At 36.6% G+C, this 13,250-nt stretch overlaps 1 protein-coding gene across 1 annotated transcript in view; it reads left to right on the forward strand.

The window, feature by feature from the left end:
• Positions 1-7,352, forward strand: part of DIAPH2 (diaphanous related formin 2) — an 829,633-nt gene extending 822,281 nt beyond the window's left edge. Inside the window, exon 28 of the mRNA XM_075008062.1 lies at positions 1,883-7,352. Within this exon, the coding sequence (XP_074864163.1) occupies positions 1,883-1,947 (65 nt within the window). The 3' untranslated portion in view covers positions 1,948-7,352. The remainder of the gene's footprint in view (positions 1-1,882) is intronic.
• Positions 7,353-13,250: the final 5,898 nt, after the last annotated feature.

Raw genomic sequence — 13,250 nt, forward strand, 5'->3', positions numbered from 1 at the left:
CAGTAACACCTTTACATAGCTAGTAATGGCTAAATCTAATCCATCCCTATTTCAGTGTGGCATAAAAATATGAGCAGAGTGTAATTTGCGGTCTACTTCTCTTCCCATCAGCAAGAGATGCTAGACAGTCTTCTTTTCAAGTAATCCAGAAAAATCTTTTAAATTGTATGATCATGTCTTACGGAGAACAACTGTTGCCTTCTCTCCCCCACCCCACAACCTAGCTCTCTAACATATGGTCTATGACCAAACCATAAACATGACTTAACAGCAGCAAGTAATTTAGAAAACCAACTCAGGTTATTAAAACAAAAAAGCTTTTTTGTTTTCATAGAATACAGACTAACGCAGCTATCTCTCTGTCACAACTCAGGTTATTATTAATGATTAGAAATTAAATTAGATTGTTTTGAGATCATCTTGGAAAGGAAACCAGTATTGCCAACTGCTAGAATTTGATGTCTTTAAGGCCACTTCCTGCTCCTGGAATCATGTAATTACAAGGGAATCTGAACTGCCATTTGGGAAAAAATGTCTCCCACCTTCTTCATTATGGAGAAAGCATGAACTCTAAAGAGTCAAAAGCCATGCAGTGAATAAAAAGAAACCAGCATTTACTATTTATTGTCTGTGATTTTTTTTGACGCATTTGAAGTTAGTAACTCTGTCAGCTAACTAGAGTCACAGGTGCCATTACTTGGGCATCTTTCCCTACTGGCATTAAAATATGCTAGATACTTTATTGCTCACTGTGTATGAGAAGCACATGACATGTTTGGGTCGATACTCCCCTTCCTGGATTTTTCCTGCTGAGTCAGCAATGTACTAAGCTTTAATTTCCAGTAACTGCTTACCGTATCATTGGTAGATGAGGTTTATTCCCTCAAAAGTGGGGTGGAGGAAGGTAGCATAGATTCACAACCTTAAGCATACATGATGGTGTTGAGGAAGGGGAAAGCTGCAATGCCCCAACAGTAGCTACAAAAATACTGCAAAGCCAGATCCACTTGTGGAGGAGTTTCATTGGATTGATCATGGGATTTAGGGGATTCTCTTTCCTGCCCCATCACAGTCAGCCCAGGATGTGGCCTTCTTGGTCTATGATTTGGGTAATCATTAGAAGACCTTTCTCAAACAAGAATTGTATTCATAACAGTCACATTTTACACACCAGATTAGTGGCCTCTGAAATCCGCAGAAACAAAACCTTTTTGTTTTTTCCCCCAATAAGTGGTTTTTGGCTTATTCCTGACTTTTAAAACTTTACTTCAAAAGCATTTGGCTTTAGCCCAAGATTATTTCTTCCTGCGTTGGGGACATATTCATTATTCATTGCAATAATTACTCTGTAATATTTCATATTGAACGTTAACACCACAATCAGGAAATGCTTAGGAAGTGGCTGATTTAGCTGTTCTATTTATAAGTGTGTGTGTACCCAATTAAAGTGAACCGCCTTACAACTCTTCTATTTTTAGTGTGTCATCTTATGGCCAAGAGGTGCATTTTCACCACATTTGTTCTGAACATTTAAGTGGGCATTTGAATAGCCTTCCTCCAAGCCACTGGATGCAGTTTCTTTGTAGAATAAAACTTTTACTGAGTTTTTTAGTTATCTGCTATTTCCAAGGGGGATATGCTTCAGGGTTCTTCCAGTGCTTTTATCACCCTGCTTCTCTGATCAAGTAATTTATTGCTGATTGCAGAACTCTTGAACTCACCCTAGCAGCTGCAGTGAAAACTTCTCTGATCCAGTTTCATACTTACTTATTTACATATTTATTTGAAATGATTTTTCAGGACTGTTTGAAAGCCTCTTGACATTGCAATATTCATGTTTCAAATCATAAGATGTGTTGTTCTTTCTCTCTTTTTATTACAGATAACAGACGAGTAACTTTGGAAAGGTCACGTTCTCGTCACAATGGAGCTATCACAGCTATATGATTCCTCTGAAGCCAAAGAATTGGAGAATTGTTTTACTTTAAAAGGCAGACCCATCGAAAAAAGATACATACAAACACCAGCAATGATTAGAAATGAAATTCAAATGAATTCCAGTGAAGACCACATTAAATACACATGATGTACATTTAAGAACTATTACAAAAAATCCATTTACTGTACTTTAGTAACACAGTTGTTAAGATTTGTAAGCAGCTATATATGTAATGTGTTACTTGCCATTTTTAAGGTGACAGCTGTCTGAAGGGAGTGGGGACTTCTACAAGATGTTTTGTATGGAGCTGAATTAGAAAAGAGAAACTTGTTGAAAAAAATGCAGCAACAAACAAGGTCCCAGAAGGGAGACCTGAATCCATTTGTGGGTCCAGTTTGGACATGAAAAGAAAAATGAACAAATATTTGCACATTAATGAATTCAGATATGAACCGATATTGCATACATCATATGACACCTTTTTTTGTAAACAAGAAAAAGCAGTGTAGAGCCCCAGTCAAGTCTCTTAGAACCTTATTTCACGTTAAAGCTTGATGTGTTTAGCTATTTTGGTTGAGTTTAAATTTTTCATAAATCTACATTTTCAGTGGTTTGAGGATATATAGCTACTTAACTTTGCTAAAAACAAAAAGCATAGGATTGTACCAAAGTTAAACCATATCAATTGCATAATATGTTTTTAACTATATTTAAAAGAGGTATTTTCTAATTATGCACTTATGAAATATATACTTTACACAGATATTTTTAAGGAAAATAATTATCATATTGTAATTATTCTAAAATTCCTTTGCCTTTATTTAGCTTTTAGAACAATTTACATTATGCAGCCATTCAGGACTGCCTCGTTCTAAGTTTTCCCTCTGTTTCTCAGGTAAAATGCCTCCTTTGCAGTTGGATCTTAGTACTGGAGAGTAAGGAGATAAAAATTGGTAGTATTTTGCGTTTATGCATCAGTGACCACAATCATCATAGCAGCCTGGCTTTCCAAGTAACCACCTCTCATTCTAATACGGGCCCCTGCACTAAAGTACCTCAGGTGATCTTTGTAGCTGACACTGCTTGCATTTTACCATTTAATGGGAAACTACAGTACAAATAACCTTACTTCCCCAGCCCGAACATAGAGCTTTGCTGTGGCTTCGCTTTTAACGCTACTAACCTTCAGACTCAAAGCTCATTGTTTCTATGTCGTCATGAATGAAACTGAGCATACTATGGACATTCCGCATAACAGGAAAAGGTATAAGAAATGAGATTTTCATTTTGCAGTTGATTCAATTTTGCCAACAAGTGTGTTGTCTTATTATGGAAATTATTATTCCCTGAGCGTATTGGACACTTTTTTTTTCCATGTTATATACGGTGTTTGAAAAGTAGGGCAGGCACAATGTTTTCTGTGCACTGGTTGTTAATAACAGAAAAAGAGGTGCAGTCATATTTGGAGGCAATGTAACTTTGCACTACTATTTGAGCAAAAAGTCTTTATGCGCTAGCTTTTTTATGCTTTGCTAGGTAAAAGACTTTGAAGATTACGTGGCTGGTCTAGGCTACATTCTTACACTATTGACTTTATTATAAGAAAAGACATTTAGGTTCCCATTGAAGTCAAATGGGAAAATTCCCATGGAGTTAAAAAGGGAGCAGGATTTTTACACATTATTATATTTCTCTACACAAACATCACTCTAAACTAGTGAAATGCATGCTGTAAAATAAACTATGTATCTAGTTACCTTCTGGTAACAAAATAAAGAGTGTGTGTGTTTTAGGAAAAAAAAATTGTCTCCCACTATTTCAGTAAGAGGCAGTAAGTATTACATTCCATTTTGCATAAGTGAATGCTGTCTTTGTATTGATGTCTAATATTTTTAAAATTTTGCAGTATTAAATTCACAGGTGCAAAAATGTGCTCAATATAAAATGCCAAAATATAAAGAATTTAGATCTATAACGGCTATATATTCTAATTTATACCAACATGAAACAATACATTGAACCTGAAAAATAAGATAAACCATTTATTAGGATTAAAAGGCAGAAAAGTTGAAAATAATCATTAGACCACATGTAAACTTAACCTAATAACCCACAATGGATTTTTCATACTGTAGCACTAATTATTACAAGTACAGAGGTTTTCACTTCCTGGCATATTGTTTTTGAAAAGCTCTGGGGTAGCTGACTACTTTTTAAATAAAAACCAAATCTTAGCAAAAAGCAAATCCAAAAAGTAACATCTGGTCTTTTATTTTATTACACAGTCCTTTTTTCACATTGAAATATTTGTACAATCCATTGGACATATCTATTAAAAATAATAGTGTGTTTCAAAAGGAAAACTAGTGTAGAAGATAATTTATGTAAATACAGGGTGCTTGTATTTATGAAGTCTAAAACTATTTTCTGAAATTAACGCTGGGTCACTTTGGTTTTTGATAGTTTTTAAGTCTATATGAAATTACAGCTATTTTTAATGTTTTTATTATTGCTAATTTTCATAGTTGTCACATGTTTATCTAGTGATCTAATGTATGGTTAACCCAGAAGTGCAGTACCTTTTTCAGAAATGGACTTGCCTTATTTTCTAATATTAAAAAATAAAAATATTTCAGTTAAATTATATTTGTACTCAGAGTAATCCCAGAAATTAATCACCAAAGCTTTTTGCACACATTAAAAAGCATTTAGGGAATATTTCATAAAAAGTCCCTTAAGCTATTGAATTTCCCCATCACATTATTTAAAATTTAAAAGTAACAAAGGAAAAAAAATGTTATGATGTTATTCTGTTTACATTCCATAGGTCTTGTCTACACTAGCCCCCTTCTTTGAAGGGGCCATGTAAATGAGCCCAAGCAGAGAATAACAATGAGGTGCTGCACTGCATATGCAGCACCTCATTATGCGAATTCTCACTGCAGGCACTTCGAAGTACCCGCACAACGTCGAAGTGCCCATACTCCCAAAATGTTTTGGGAGTTAGGGCGCTTCCAAGTTCCCACGGTTACGTGGCTTGCTGGTCCTTCAAAGTTTGCAACTTCGAAGTTCCCGCAGTGATAATTAGCCTAATGAGGCAGTGCCTATGCAGAGCAGCACCTCATTGCTATTCTCTGCTCCAGGTCATTTACGTGCCCCCTTCAAAGAAGGGGGCTAGTGTATACAAGTCCATAAAGTTTAAGAGGAGATCATTTGTAAGTTGAACAAGAAATGCAATGCTAAAATAAAATATGTGCACATATCTATTGCTTAAAACTACAAACAGTATGAGTCAGTCATAAAAGCACTTGATATTATTTACACAAGGTTTACTCTGTTAGCTCAAAAAAAAAAAGTGTAACACCATGAAATGTATGTGGTCTGTGATTCTGCAAATGTTCTTTCCCTGCACATTTGCTTTAAATATTAACCACTTCTTTCACTTGTACTCAAGCCAAAACAAAGATTTTTCCTCTTAGGATAGTAACAAACCTTCCCAAAAATACTGTTGCATAAGTTTCATCTGGTTTTAGGACATTGCTGCCATATAGGCCAGTGATCTACATAGAAATACCTATTAATATTTAAAAATGCAAATTTTACCATACATTCCCTTTCATGATACCTCCACACAGTATATTTTATATGTAGTATATGTACTACCTCAGAGCGAATTCCACTGAAACCACTGAGTTTTTCATGTTTTCTATGCACACCACTGCTCTGCACAAGCATACTTAAAACGCACCACACAGTTGAATAAGGATTGCAAAACTTGTGGAAAACCTACCAGAATTTCAGGTTTATATTCAGCTTTGATTGGCTGCAAATTTCACGAGGAAGTTTTGTGCAGCTCTCAACCTCAGAGGACAAAGTTTATACTAGGTAGATAGAGTATAGCCCCTATAGAATATTATACTGCCAATAAAGAAGGTTTCAGTGGAGAAATATACCATACCATAAATTACTAAATTACTATAGTAATTAATAATTACCATACGTTACTAAAGGTAGACGTAGGTACTCCTCACATATGTTGGGCAATTTATTCTGTTCTTGAGAAAGGAAAACTACTTGACACTGCACCTCACACATTACACAAGGACTTGCTTGAATTATACTTAGATCTTACCACGTTCAAATCTCTTGAAAGTTCACACATTCTATCACGTGTTAATCAGTCAAATCACTGCCTAAGAATGGAAGCAGTAGAGGCATAATGCCGCCCTTTATGTGCCATGTTGCATTTGTGCATGTTACATACACAGAAGAGTATTCCTGAGCCACATTTCTTCTACTACATGTATATTCCCTGCACTGTAAGATGAAAGAACAATGCTTTGTATTTGTGAATTCAAAATGCATTTTTCTGTGTGCAGAAAGGGGGGTTATACATGCAGTCAGTCTATCAGGGTGCCATTCAGTCCCCACTGAAGTCAATGGAAAGACTTCAGGTGAGTGAGATAAGCCCACAGTATACAAAGGCCATTGGTACCTTTTGGGTTTATGCATATATCACAAATATAATCATATTATTTTACAATTTGACTATGTTCCATACACTTATCATGTACACATTGTGCGATTTCTGCTTTGCAGTCCAATATTTAGGGCAACGTCTCCAGATGCCAAAAAAAATGCAAATGAGGAGCAAAAAATCATGCAATTGTCTTTTTTAATCAGCGAATAATGCCCAATTATGTGTTTGTGTGTTATTTTTACATTATTTTTGTGACATCAGAACCTGGTCTTTAATGAAACGCATTCTGAACACTGTAGCAAACTTACATTTTTAAGATGATTTTTAAAATAATTCTCTGTTTACCTGTTTATTACCAATTGACCATCATTAGCCGGAAGCATATCTGTATTACATGACATAACAGGGTATGAAAGTTATTTCCTGTGTTAAGCGTTTTTTTTTTTTTTACTCTGAGGTGACAAATGTTTGAATTTGGGGGGTCGGGGGGAATAATGCCGCCTTTTGTGGATGACTTTAAAATATAATTGAAAAAGATTGTATATTGTTTATTGGTGATGCCATTTTAGTTAAAAGTAACAATAAAATGCAATCATTGAACATAGTAAAATGGGTCCATACTAAATACATTCAATGTTTTGAGTCAGCCAGAGACACTTCGTGATACAGATGTTATAAATCAGCTAGACAGCCATTCCTGGTATTTTCCAAGTCATTTAGTTTACTCTGTCACAAAATAGCTCTATTGGAATAGAAGCTTGACAAGGCTTTTACATTAAAAAATAGTCTATTGTGTATTATGCAACTTAATGATACTGGCATAGCATACTAAAATGACATAACAGGATAAAGAGAGGAAGTAGCCCTGAAATTCTCAAGTATCTCACTGCAGCTTTGAAGTATGCAAGAATGAATAGGATAGCCCTGATGATATGTCATATCAGTTATGGAAAAAAACTAGTAATTTTTGCATCTTAATCAGGGAAAGATATATGAAGGGGTACTTAAAGCCACTGGTTTGTTTGATGGCATAAGTTGCAAGCAATTTGTTTATTGTAGTGCAATTGTATTTACTGTAAAGAAGAAAAAACACCACCAGCTTACTGGGTTAAACATATTAAATAAATGAAAAAATCTCAATGCCTGTTATAAGTCTAAGGACTAGGGTGGTTTCAGATTTGCAGTGTTGGTTCTTAGCTTGGTGGCACAAGACAAGGCCCAAATTCCATCACTGTCAAGTATTTTGTCCTTTGTTTTAGAATGAGGCTGAAGCTGTCTCTTACTGTCAGCTCCTCATTATCTTTCTCAACACCACTTACCAGTTAAGCTAGCTGTGAGGACTGTAGCTTCACAACCAGTTTTGTTTTCCTGTCCCTCTCTGCAGATAGATGCTTGTATGTACATAGCCTTAGACTATGTCTACACTAGGGAATGAAAGTAGATTGCAGATATGCAATTCTAGCTATAGCAATTATGTAGCTAGAATCGACATATCTGCAATCAATTTACCTGGGCGTCCTCAATGAAGGTCGACAGGATATTGACCTCCCTTACTCCTCTTGTCTTGTGAGAGTACAGGGGTCAATGCCGACCCCTGATTGGCTGATTTTATGCATCCCTACCATACACATGAAATCGAACTACGGCAGAAAGACCATGAGCAGGTTGATCTTCTGAGCTAGCGTAGACATAGCCTTTGTACAGCCTTTGATCTGCCCTCCTTCCTTCTACTCTTCCCCAAAGCAGCTCCTCACAATACCCTTTGCGAAATTTAACATGACGTCACTATGGTGGCTTTACAATTGAAATTTTGTTCTGATGACTGGCCCCAAAGTACTGGATGAAATAGACATTATCTGGAAGATATTTTAATATTAAACAACACTAGACAAAACATATTTCAGAAATTCTTTAACTGTTGCCATTTTGAAAAGTGAAGAGAATTGCTACTTTGAACTGATCTAAAACAGAGGTTAATATGATACTACACTCTAAACATATACTGCCCTTATAGTAAAGTACATTATATTGCAAAAAAAGGACTAATATTGGTTAACCAATTGGCTTGATTGTGCAATGAATGGGAGGAAAAAACACCCAGATACAATTATATAATTTTGTATATACTGTATAGTTTCTGCTGAACAGAAGATGGCACAATATGATACAGTATGTAATATCCCCATGATCGATGATGGGCAGAAACAAATTCCCTGCATAGGCACTAAATCACTGTTTAGATCAATACACAGCATTAAGCCGGATGCTTACTGCAGTTCAAAAATAATTTATATGCATATTTCATAGTAATAAGGAAGCTTAAACTATACTCTTAATAGCTTGAAGAAATTAATATGCTCTATAGGACTTAGTATATGCTAGGAACCTGGAAAATTCTTTAACAGAATGAAAAATCCAAAATTTGGAGTGTAATAGGTTTGAATTGTGGCTGAATTTAAAATAAATGAGCAAACTTAATCCTGCTCCAGGTTACTTGACTTCAAAACTGTTACACAAGGAAAGAAGTTGGTTCATTGTGTTACAAAAAAATAGAGGAGATGGTTGTACTATGAATTAAATTGAACAGTATGAATTAAACAGCCATGCCTACACCCACTGAGAAAACAATGAAGTTGGGTTTCCAACTAACTCTGGAACGGTGGTGGTGATGGTATGTAAAGTAAGCTGAGTTCCTTCCTCTACATCCAGAAAATGGTGAGGACAACATGGGATTAAGAAGAATTTCACAGGAGGTGTAAGTGGACAAGCCTAATACAGACAACATGGAAGTCAATGAGAGTTTAACTTCTGACTTCTGCGGGAGGAGGAGGATCAAGAACCCTTATATACCCAGGATTGTGAGTTCAATCCTTGAGGCTATTTAGGGGCCTGGGTCAGATAGATTTTAAAAAAAATCTGTCAGAGATGGTGCTTGGTCCTGCTAGAACAGCAGGGGACTGGACTTGCTGACCTTTCAAGGTCCCTTCCAGTTCTGTGAGGTATGTATAGCTCCATATAATTATAATAAAGATGGAAAAAAAAAAACCCTGTAAAGCTGAAGAGCATCCTCGTGCAACAGACTTCATAAAACTAAATCAAACTGACCGAGAGATAAGCCTCTACAGATTTAGGATGTTTTAATTTGCGCTGAACAACTGCTAGTGAAATAATGAATCTCAGGTAGCTTTGTAACAGTGAGTATAGTAAAATAGCTTGTGTTACATAGCTTGGATGCTTTGTACATATAGAGTGTGATGCATTAGCAACAGAATGACAAACATAGGCCGGGTCTACACTAGACCTGAAAGTCAACTGAAGATATGTAAGTCCAGCTACAACAATTGCATAGCTGGAATCAATGTAGCGAAGATTGATTTTTTTCTGGCTGTCCACACTGAAGGAGGTTGATGGGAGGACCTCTCCAGTTAACCTCCCTCATTCCTTGTGAGAATGGGGAGTATCAGGGATGACTGTTGAGCCCTGAAGTTCAATTTAGCGTGGCCTCTCTTAGGCGCACTAAATCAAACCTTAGAAGATTGACCCTGAAAGATTCAATCTTCCAGTAAGTACACACATACCCAGTCAGCTAAAGAACAGAAAGCACTTTACAGTCATTAATGCCATCAGTCTAACAACCCCATATGAGTTAGAATAATTAACCTGTATTTTGCAAATGTGCAAACTGAATAAATGTTATATTACATTACTTACCCAAGGTCACAGACCAAATTAATATCCAAATTAGGAATAGAACTTGCAGCTCACCAGGCTCAGTCTTCTGCTGTAACTATGTATGGATTTTCTACAATCACACAATTTGTTTTTTGCTGCACAACATTAGTCCAAAAATCTTATTTTAAAAAAAAATTAGTTCTAGCTCTTATGGTTGCAGAGAGAACATAGATCTGAGCTGAGGTCTGAGCCTGCGCAGCCTGAAGTAATTGCTCTGCGAGATGAAATGTCTCATGCATCCAAGTGAGGGCCCTCTGATTCTGCAGCCAATGAGTTGCTTTTTGTTTCTTTTTTTCCTTCTCCTTCAGGAAGCTATAGGAATTTGCCTACCTCCCTCTCACTCACACCTCCTGGCCCAGCCAGCTGCTGCCACTTCTTCTCCAACTTCTGCTTCAAGAGGGTGTCAGTCAGATTATGATATAGGCCAGGCAGCAGCAGATCCTAGAAGTGCAGGCTGATGAGCAGAGCTGCCTGGATATTCAATGTAGCAGCAGAGGCCTGGGGTAGTAACAGTCTTTCCCTTTTCTAGCATGTATTCATTCAGAACTGGCCCCCAGGAGTAAAAAAATCTTGAAAATACTGATGAATTTTCTGTGATTAGCAGTTAGGAAGCAAGGTTGAGTTGGTCTAGGTCAAGGGATATTTAATTGCAACAGAATGGATTAATGTTGCTGTACAATTTAAGGATTATTGCTGAAGAATTTGCTCCTAGTGTGCTGTGATGAATACATCGATTTCACAGTAGTAATCTTCCTTCCCTCACCCCAACATTACTATACCATTAGCGTTCCTCAGCTATGGTAGCTGATGGGATTTTCTGCCTCACAACAACAGACATAGGAAAAGATGGCAGGTTAATCCCAGAAGGCTCCACTTTCCAAATCCATGTCAGTTTGTCTGTTCCCTGTAAGTTGTGTTCAGACACTCAGGAGAGATTCACATGCCACCAAGCTGATTAGCAGGGTGTCCGAGGGGAGGTTTTTCTTTTGGTTGTTTGTTTCTACTGGTAGTGCACATTAAATTTATTCTGCACATGGCTGGAAAAAGACTGAACATACCTGGAAAATATTAGAGCGAACTCTGGGGTGAGTGAGTGTGTATGTTTAGGATGCAGCAAAGATTGACTGAGTTCTATTACTGCTGCTTATAGTAAGTCTAATTACTAATTGACAGCAGAGTTCTGGTGTGAATATAACATTCCAAAAATTAACTGTTATTCTATTGTGTTAAAACTGCATAGAAAACTACAACCTCAATAGTTATCAGCTTGTTTGAACGATGTTAGCAAAGACACAAGATACCTCAGGCTGGTTGGTTGCAGCAGTCCAAGTTCTTTTTTCTTTTCACTGCCCTGAGTACCATATTGAAAGAGGGCCATATTAGGTAGTCTGCAAAACTATTTGCAGTCTTTCAACAGTATCAATTTGAGCATAATATGCAACACTCAAATAAAATGGAATGTGAAACACTGGAAGCAAAAATATATATTCAGATGAAATATTTAAAAATGCTTTATTGTTATGATTTGCATGTGCTATTTGAAATAAGAATACATTGAAGGATTCCACTACTGTGTAAATTTACTTTTTAGATGTGTAAATTCCCAAAAGATACAATCTCAGACTTAATTATATGTAGGGATCTTTGTTGCACATGGGATTCTGTGCTTTGTGTATTGATTGAATGAAATTCCTATTCCTTGTAAGCAGCAGCAAATCTGAAAGGCCTAGCGTAACTGCTGGAATGTAATTCCTGTATGATGTAATGAAGCTTATTCAGCAATCTCGTGATGATTAAGGTAATTAGGGTAATTTATAGCCTCTTACATCTGAGCAATACCTCAGGCCAAGACACAGAATTGATGTTAAGAGGAATGAGTCTCCTGAAAGACTTGTGGACACTAAACCACACCAATTCTGTTAGGTCCTGACAAGCAAAGATGATATATAATTTATAGGAAACCTTTAATTTGTTCATAGTTGGGGCTTAAGTGTCTGGTTAATATTCCAAGCCAGATGTCTAAAAGGCTCTTGATTTCAGAATTATTGGAGCAATTATCTAATATATTATCGAAAGAGCTATACTTAATGCAATCATTCACTTGGATGCTGCCGTGTAGCAGGTGAATATTCAAATTTTCAAGCTTACAGATCAACTTGAAATGTTTTCAAGCTAACAATCCCCTAAGTGCCTGATTCAAAGCTCAGTGAAGTCACCTAGAGCAATTCCATGGACTTAGTGATCTTTGGATAATATCTCAACAGCATGTTACAGGACCATTGTTACAGCTTCACTTGTATGAATCAAGTTCTTCAACAGCAACCAAACTTAACTAGTGCCTGGTATTATTAGGGAACTGATGTTTTAAAAGACTGCCATAAAGTATTCTGATGAGCAGTTCTGCTTCAACTTTATTAGAAAGGCATTTTTTGTTTAATTTTCTATCAAAAAAATTTTTGTGTCAGCTTTAGAATTCAAGAAAAAGCTTCAGATTTTGCTTATCCTGTAGAAAAAAATCCTTTTTGGCTAGCTCTATAAATTACACAGAGTTTGGACAATCTATGAAGATTAAAAGTTTTATATTAGTGCTAATTCTTATTAGATTTTCAGTTTTGGAACTTTTGTTTTTTATTTTGTCAGGGATTTTTATCATCCCTTGGGCATAATCGTCCCCATGGGCCAGGGAAAACAAGCTTTTGGCTGTAAAACATCAATGCAGGCACATTAAAAATCTAAAGTCTCATAGGCTTACGTCTACACTAGCCCCAAACTTCAAAATGGCCACGCAAATGGCCATTTTGAAGTTTACTAATGAAGTGCTGAAATGCATATTCAGTGCTTCATTAGCTTGTGGGCTGCCGTGACACTTCGAAATTGATGTGCCTCGCCGCCGTGCGGCTCGTCCCGACGGGGCTCCTTTTTGAAAGGATCCCGTCTACTTCGAAGCCCCCTTATTCCCATCAGCTCATGGGAGAAACAAACTTTGGTTCTCTGTGCCTTAAATACTGAGTCTGTTCTGGTCTGGCTGTGGTCTGAAGAAGTGGGTCTGTCCCACGAAAGCTCACCTAATAAACCATTTTGCTAGTCTTTAAAGTGCTA

This window comes from Carettochelys insculpta, chromosome 13, assembly GCF_033958435.1.
Source record: "Carettochelys insculpta isolate YL-2023 chromosome 13, ASM3395843v1, whole genome shotgun sequence".
In the NCBI taxonomy this organism is placed as follows: domain Eukaryota; kingdom Metazoa; phylum Chordata; order Testudines; family Carettochelyidae; genus Carettochelys; species Carettochelys insculpta.